Raw genomic sequence first — 8,763 nt, 5'->3', positions numbered from 1 at the left:
CCATATATTAGACCACGTCATTATTTACGGCTATTTACCTAGAATTTACCAAACGTTGGCTATTTAGCAATGTCAAATGTTTAAGTTGGTTATTTTCCTAATTTTCTGTAAAATAAACAGTGCGTAAAGTAAATGACACACAATATGGTTACCTAGTTCGGTGCAATGTCACCTACATTTGAGAGCTCTCAGCCAGTGAAAAAGATTTCACTATCAAGTAGTCAATAGTACAAACAAAGGACTTATATGATCAACCCCGAAATCAATGCCCTAAAACTATTACTACAAGTTATTACCAAAACAAGGATTCCCCCTGAATTTGAGACCCCTCTTAATTTCATTCTTCAAGCACGCTCCGATGCTTGGTCAGCTTCAATATCACCGCGCGTGAAGATTTCAATCACGCAATCACAAAACTCAATCTCAAAGACACTCAGACATTTGGAATAGTGTTTGTAGAATTACACTGCTCTTATTAAACAAATAGTTTCTCAATCCGTCAATCATGCACGTCTATGAACTCTAAATGTTTGATAAAGCGTCAAAGAATTGCTAAGGGGGTAGCACTCGGATTTTATAGCAGTCATACAAGTCTGGAAGTCAATCTAGGTTTTCCTTACCCATAAACGCGTGAAGATCAATAAAGAAAGTCTTCAACGATAAGTTCTGGCAAAACATAAAACTTGCCAGAATTACACTATGCGCATAAAGAGAAAGATGTCTTCACAAATCTTGAGACATGTTGTCCAACATCTTCACTTAACAACTTGTAGTAAAAAATAAGTCAGCACACAACGTAACAACAAAAAGAGTTACAAATTTAGGGTCAAACAATTAAAAAGTAAAAGAGTTGTTGAGACCAAAATTTAAAAGTGTGCAATACGAAACAAACAAAATATTTCATATATTTAAATAAAAAGTTGATTTTCGCACCGGGATTCGAACCCAGATTAATCTTAAGCAAGGATCGCATCTCTTTTTGCTACGACGAATATTTTGTTATTAATGTTGTTAAGCTTTATTATTATTATTATTATTATTATTATTTTAAAACAACTTCGCTGTTAGTGGAGATTGAAGCAACGATCTCCACTTTGGAGGTGATGTGTAATTAATAATTAATTTATTAGTAATCAAAATTAATGTTGACAAGCCAATATTATTACGGAAATGGCAATATGCCTATCATTCAAACGTTTGATTGATCAAACAACAATTTAAATGAAATTATTTTTACCAAGAGCCTTCCTTTAAGAGCTTGGCTTTTAAAAAAAAGTCAGGTCACTGTAATTTATTTTAGTTATTATTTTAATCAGGTTGCTATAAAGTAAACTTGACTTTCTTTTTTGTTCAGAAATTCATTTAGACTAAAGTATATTAAACATTTTCTTATCCATCACCTCCTTATTTTGGGGACGAAATGGCTTACAACTATGCCCCATTGCACTTGAAATGATTGAGATTTGAGAAGAACAACAAACAAGTTCTTGATAGAATTCCCCAAGATAATTAATTATAACGAAAAGTGACAAAATTAAACATATATAATTGGAGAAGTAACGCCACGCCATGAGAAGCTTAGCTGGTTACAAAGAGCTCATAGACTCCATCTCCGACATTCAAGTAATCGATATTCAATGGGACGACACCAAACTTCCCTGCTCGTAACAAAGAATTAGTGTGTGTTACTTTCAATGTATTAGAAGTGGTAGAATAGTAGAACTTGCAGAAACATAAACAAGCCATTAAATAAAGGTAAAACATTAATCCAAACCTTCGTATACCGCCCTCGCTTTACGATACTCTTGATTTATGATATCTCTGTATATTATTCCTCCCGGACGAGCATCAAGCACAACCAACACACCTATACAAACAATATAACAAGTCATCTTTATAAAATATCAAGTGAGAGGAAACAAACTTGGATCGGAAACATAAAGCTTAAATTTCCAAGTTGATTAAAAATCATTTGAGTTGAAGATCGTATAATACTAAACAGGTCATATCACAAACTAAACTATATGTAAATAATAATAAGAATATAATCACAAAATATAATTAGTTGTCAATTACCCTTATAATTAGCTTATCATTAGTAAGATGATATTATTTTGGATGGTTTCCAAAGTTAGCAGTCATATTATTCTTATACGAAGACAAACGTATAAAATTTCAAATCCTATGCAATATAAATACGAATCCTTTTTAACATCATGAAATTCTGTCTATGACCTAATAGTGTCAAAAATTCAATTTCAATGTGTATAGAACAATTCAAAGCATATAATAATTTACTTACCCGTGGGAGAAAAAACACCTTCACAAAATCTACAAAAATATCTAAATCAAATAGTGTGAAAGACTATTTTTTTAACCTTTAAGTTTGTTCTCTATGTTTTAAGAGTATTTTGGTCAAAATATACATATAAATCAAATATATGAAACTATTGACTTGTAACATAATTTGAAGACTTATCACACTACGTTTCGGAAATTTCTCATATTTTAAACTTGAAAAAAATTCTGCAATTTCACGTTATCTCCGATGAAATACGATAGTTTAAGATAAAATTCAACTATTATTTTCGATGAAAATCATGTTGAAATAGAAAAGATTTCCGATAATTTCCTAGAATTTCCGATCGTGATTAAAATTTCCGATGAGATCCGATTGGTTCCGATGAATTCACATAAAATTAATCTGACCATGTTTCAATCCATCTTTAAATGGCTAAAATAAATAAACATATAAATTGATTAGATGAATGGTGATACCCGGTGCTTCAATTTCTCTAGTTTGGATGTTGGGCAATGGAGCCAACCAGAGAATATTCCGCAAGTTCACCATACGATCGTCTGGAATGTTACTCCCTGAAATCACAGAGTTTGAAAACATGTGAATAGCTTGGAACTGTTACCATTGATAAAGTGAATGTCCATAATAAGTGTCCCTCATATCACGCAGTAACTCTGATTTTAGTGGTACCCGGATTAACGTCCAACGTAACCCCATGGGTAATACAAAAAAGAAAAAAAATACATAAATAAAAAACAAGTTTTAACATATAAATATCGTATCACTTAATATTAAGATGCACTTGTTACAACTAACCAATTTTTTAGTTTTTTTTAGATTCTATTAAAAAATAAATTAAAATAACTAAAACAGTTAATTGAATTTACTTTGGTCAGGCCGAAGTAAATTAAATTAATTAAAACATTTAATTTAATATACTTATTTAATTTACTTCAGTTTGGTGTGCTAATTTTTTAATAAAATGAAACTTTAACTATTTTTTAAAACAAAAAATTAGGTAAATAACCAACCAAAACGTTTGGAATTGCTATATGGCCAAGTAAATCTTAGGTAAATAGCCATAAATATGACGTGGCCAAATAAATGGAAGTGACTATTTACCTAAGATTTACGTCTGTAAATATATGAAAATGGTTATTTACCTAAGATTTACGAAACGTTGACTATTTAGCAATGTCAAACTGTAAATGTGACTATTTACATAATGGACCTTTTTTAAAATGAGAGTGGACTATTGGGCATTGACCTAATTGTCTCAAATTAAAATCAACAATATCAAGTATATTATCTAGCATTATCATAAAAAGAAACTGTTTGATTTTATCTAGGTCATACAAAAGTTGCAGCAATTTATGTGAAAGATAGCAGTTTTTTGCAAAGAACTGGCCAGTTTCCCCGGAAACCTAAATTTTATAGTCTCTGTTTTTTTTATATAAAGGGATCACCAAATGGATAGATTGATAAAAGCCAGAGATTTAATTTACAAGAATAGTACAAACGAAATTCAAAACTTCTTCATGAAGAAGATGAAAAGTGGACCACAAACAATCATAAATACAACAAAATAAATCCGTGAGTTACCCATTTATGTAGATAATCAATCAATATCATATTTCTACACTAATCACGATTAAAAAATGCCGGTCTTATTTCGACTATAGGGATAAGTGACTAATTAAATCTTAACCGTCGCGTTCTTTCTCTCTCAAAATATTCAAAAGTTGAGCTTTCAATCTTCTTATTTCGACTAAAAATTACACTCACTTATTTGCACTGAAGTAGATTAGCTAAAAACCTAACAAACAATAACGCATGATTGATGATATATTGCAAGGCTTACCCGTTTGGCAATTTCCCTGCCATGCACCGTCATTAAATACAGGGTATTCTTTGGCATGGAACCTGAACAATATTAGATTGTAATAAAGATTTTGTAGCTAATGTATAAACTCATATTTTGATGCCAACGTTTTGTTAATTTTGTGAAAATAACCATTAACAGAAATTAATAGTAAACAACTATCCAAACTATAACAAAAATTAACTTGCCATGTCAGATTTATGACTATATTTAAAACATATTTGAAGCGTTGGCTAAATAGCAATGTTAATGTTTTAATAAGTAGCCTAATCTGTTATATATTTTCTTGTAATAATGTTAATAAATACATATAATAAAATAAAATTAATCCAAAGATATGTAAATCATCAAGAGAGAATGAAGATGAAGATGAGACTCACAGTATACCAGGCCTTCCAGTGTCATTAGCGAGAAAAAGGTGGCCATGGAATAAATCATAGCGAGTGAGCGCAACATTTAACTCAACAGAAGGACCTCGTCTAACAATGAGTTCGAACAAGAACCGCATATACGAATTCAACTCCTTCGATTTACCATAAAAAAAAAAAATAATAATAATAATAAATAAAAAAAAAAAATAAAAAAAAAAATAAAAAATCGTTTCTGACTAGGACTCGGACCGGGCTGATAAATTATGAGGCCTTAAGCAAACACTATAAGTAGGTCTTACAAGAAATAATGATTTTAAAAACATAGTTATAATTTTTAACTATCAGACTAGAAAATAGTGTAACATTTTCAAAACAGTGCTTGTTTTACTTTTATATCCTTACATTAATAGTATTTTATTTTCAAATTGTATACAATTATTAAGATTATTTTTCTCATAAATAAAACAATTAAACAATAAAGCCTAAAACAATCCATACCTCACTTATGAAGTGTTTCCCATTGGGTTGTGGGCAGAGGCTGCAACCGTCTGCATTGCATCCTTCAATATCCGGTACCTTTAAACAACCACCAGATATAGCATTGTATATATAGATACTAGATATTAGACTCGCGCTTTATTATAGGTGTAACAAAGTAAATAATAATAATATTTATTGAATATTATAGAAAAATATATATGTAAATGATTTATACTCATTGTCTAATTTTTTTTATCCAGGTGGCAGTGTACATAAAAAAAATTAACTAACATATCAAAGAAGTTAAATAAATAATGAAATATGTAGAGCCTACATAACATATTTTATGCTATATTATATACGTACTATAATCTTTGTGTAATTAATAATGCAACTTTCAACAAAAATCAAGTTACAAACATAGAAAAAATTTCAATCTGATTGGCTATATTATCTTCATTCGTACCTATAATACATAGGTAGATATTCATCACTTTTACCTTTCATTAACATAACATAAACACATCTCAGTCACTCACCTACGTAGATATACACGATCGTTTTATTTTATATATTATATAAAAATCTTCTTTCTTAAAAGAGCGTTATGAAATATACAAAAGAATCACCCAGTTGCTTATATAGACATATAAATATAGAGTAAGAAAACAAGGTTATATATGAGAAGTGAGAAGAGAGAGAAACTAACGGGAAATAGAGTAGTGTGGTTGAGAGTTTCTCTGATGGCGGCGCGACTGCCACTGGAGTTAACGCCGATATGAGCGAGGTCGAGCACCGAGTTTGGCGGCCGCCAGATCAGCTCGTTCTCTTCGCTCTCCGTCAACAACCTCCTCCGATTATCTTGGCCGGAACCAGAAACCGATGCGATTTGCTCGTCGGCTTCGAAAGGGACCAGGAATTTGAAGCAGTCACGGAGTGCTTCGGCGACGTTGGAGTTGACCGATGTGTACTGCTGGTGGGTCCCCAGGAGAGAGATCAGATCCGATGGCTTGGCTTTAGGGGTTCCTGGTTTGAGAGAGCAAGCTGGTCGTGAGAGTGAAAGAGAGAAGAGGAATAATAATCGGATCAGTGAGAGAGATGATATCGCCATTGAAATTAGGAAGCTCGAGGACCACTCTGATACTATTTATTCAAATTTATTTATAGAGCCGACGATGCCATGCCAGAAAAATAAATAAATAAACACGCAGTGATGTTGCACGTCTCCCACTCCTCTATCACTTCTCTCCATATTGCTTATATAATCTTAAACGCGATCCAACAATATTACTTCTATCGAATAAATTAATATCGTTATTTAAAATTCAACTCATCAACTTTAGGATACTCGGTGATGCTATGTTATGCTATTAATTTAAACGCGATTAAGCATATTATATAACACGTAGTTTTATAATTAATTCACCCTGATCATCACGTTTCATTGGTACAGCCTGTGTTTCGCTCTCAGGTACTTCTATGGTGGTACGTACGTGGCGTTCTTAATCAAGTGAATAAAAATGAATAGATAAATAAGCGCGTCTGTGATAGTCAACACGATTCTACTCTTTATCACAAACAAATTAATTCTCGTAGCGCCTCGATGAAGGGTAACGCTTAAGTAACTATAATCTCACTTCAATATACTAGTATTACAACAAGTGGATTACACAACGGAGATATTTGTATAGCCGCGGCAAGATTTCTAATGCTAGTTTCTGGAATTTTTCGCTGCGGCGAGTTTTTTAAAAAATATTATTCAATCATTACACAACGGGACTAATCCCGTTGTATAATGATTCACCACAGCGAGATGTACACGTCGTCGTGGCGAAAAATTGGATATTTAATAGGAATTTTTAGCCGCGGCGATGTATAATTTCCGCCGCGACGAAATCTTTTACAATGGAACCAGTATGTGTTGTAGAAAATCTCACCACGGCGAAGATAGCACGAGGCCGCAGTGAGATATTTCTCTTTTATTTTCACTTCCGCGTCGCGGCGATGTATAATTCCCGCCGCGGCGAGATCTTCTACAACGCATACTAATTCCGTTGTAGAAAATCTCGCGCGGCGACGATAGCACGTAGCCGCGGCGAGAAATTTCTCTTGTATTTTCACTTCCTCGCTGCGGCTATGTAGAATTTCGTCGCAGCGAGATCTTCTACAACCCATACTGGTTCTGTTGTAAAAGATCTCGTCGCGGCGGGAGTTATACATCGCCGCGACGAAGAAGTGAAATAATTTAGGAATTTTACAACAGTCTAAGACCGTTGTAAAGATTTTTACAACGCTTAGCTAACCGTTGTGTAATCCAGTATTTTACAACGGTTAGCTAAGCGTTGTAGAATCCCAAAGATTCTACAACGGTTATTTAAGTATTGTAGAATATTTCTACAACACTGGATTATACAACGGTACATAAGTGTTGTAGAATTATTTCACAACAGTTTTTAAGTGTTGTAAAATCCACAATTTGTAGTAGTGACTTGTCCCACATTTCACTTTACATGTGCTTTATTTTGAGTGACGATGCAATATTCTTGAGCTTAATTAACCATAATATAGGAAATATGCTCCTGAAATAAAAGAGCATGAAAGAAAATGGGATTTCCTTAAATCAAAAATATGAAATAAAGAGAATATTTTTACCTTAAAAATTTACAAATTAGTCTTCCTTCAACTTTTTCTCGCACATTAGCTCTTCCTCCCACTTGAATTCCTGACTTCGTCTCTGGTTGCACGTCTCCTACTCCTCTACCACTTCTCTCCATAGTGCTTATATAATCTTAAATGCGATCCAACAATATTAACAATATTACTTCTATCGAATGAATTAATATCATTTTTAATTCGGCTTTATATCATTTAAATCACTATTACAAATTCACATTTATGGTGTGAAATGGTATTAAGTGCGACATGTCACACCTGATATCTTTTCAGGTAATTAAATATTTCGCTAAAGTTAACTATATTAGGATATTCGGTGATGCTATGCTATCAATTTAAACACGATTAAGCGTATTATATAGCACGTAGTTTTATAATAAATTCACATTGACCATTACGCTTCATTGGTACAGTCTGTGTTTCGCTCTCACGTACTGCTATGGTGGTAATGTGGTATGTATGCAGCGTTCTTAATCAAGTGTAAGAACATATATATCTATATATATATATATATATATATATATATGTGTGTGTGTGTGTGTGTGTGTGTATGAGCTCGCGCGAGAGCTTGAGGTTGACCAACAAAAAAGTATAAGCGATGGCCAACACGATTCTCCTAAATTCCATCTACTATTACAAAACAAATTAATTCTCGTACCGCCTCCCTCCATTATGAATCATGATAAGAAGCGTATAACGCTTAAGTAATTATAATCTCAATTCAATATATATGTCCCACGTTTCACTTTACATGTGTTTTATTTTGAGGGTCGGTGCAATTTTTGAGCTTAACTATAGTATAGGAAATATGTAATTCGACCCTGAAATAATAGAGCATGAAAGAAAATGGGATTTCCTAAAATCACAAATATGAAATAAAGATGATAAAATAAATAATAATTATAAAAACCTTGCAATGAAACAATGCAAAAACCTTGCAATAGATAACAACAGGGACCAAAATATAAAAAGCAAGCAATGTTAATTAATGTAAGACGAAACTTAAAAAATTAAAAAGAGATTTCCGATTTATCAAAAAAAAAAAAAAAAGGAGAGAG

General features: G+C 32.5%; 1 protein-coding gene across 1 annotated transcript; it reads right to left on the bottom strand.

The window, feature by feature from the left end:
* Positions 1-1,439: 1,439 nt before the first annotated feature.
* On the bottom strand, positions 1,440-6,143 carry LOC149381444 (uncharacterized). Its single transcript, XM_089601352.1, has 7 exons — positions 5,742-6,143; positions 5,051-5,128; positions 4,562-4,704; positions 4,161-4,222; positions 2,779-2,874; positions 1,775-1,867; positions 1,440-1,658 (listed from the first exon to the last, which is right to left on the bottom strand). The coding sequence occupies exons 1-7, from the start codon at positions 6,141-6,143 to the stop codon at positions 1,579-1,581; spliced, it is 954 nt and encodes a 317-aa protein (XP_089457478.1). The 3' UTR covers positions 1,440-1,578.
* Positions 6,144-8,763: the final 2,620 nt, after the last annotated feature.

This window comes from Urtica dioica, chromosome 11 (genome assembly GCF_054948205.1).
Source record: "Urtica dioica subsp. dioica isolate 48M chromosome 11, U.dioica_male_clone48M_v1_H2, whole genome shotgun sequence".
Lineage (NCBI taxonomy): Eukaryota > Viridiplantae > Streptophyta > Magnoliopsida > Rosales > Urticaceae > Urtica > Urtica dioica.
The sequence above is the reverse complement of the archived record's forward strand: the minus strand, read 5'-3'. Positions and strand labels throughout refer to the sequence as shown.

Bases quoted from the DNA above. Each gene is read 5' to 3' on its own strand.
- LOC149381444 (XM_089601352.1), bottom strand. From the start codon at position 6,143: ATGGCGATATCATCTCTCTCACTGATCCGATTATTATTCCTCTTCTCT. The intron at 5,129-5,741 runs GTTAGTTTCTCT...GGTTGTTTAAAG, and splicing joins ACCACACTACTCTATTTCCC to GTACCGGATATTGAAGGATG. The intron at 2,875-4,160 runs GTAAGCCTTGCA...CTGTGATTTCAG, and splicing joins GCAGGGAAATTGCCAAACGG to GGAGTAACATTCCAGACGAT.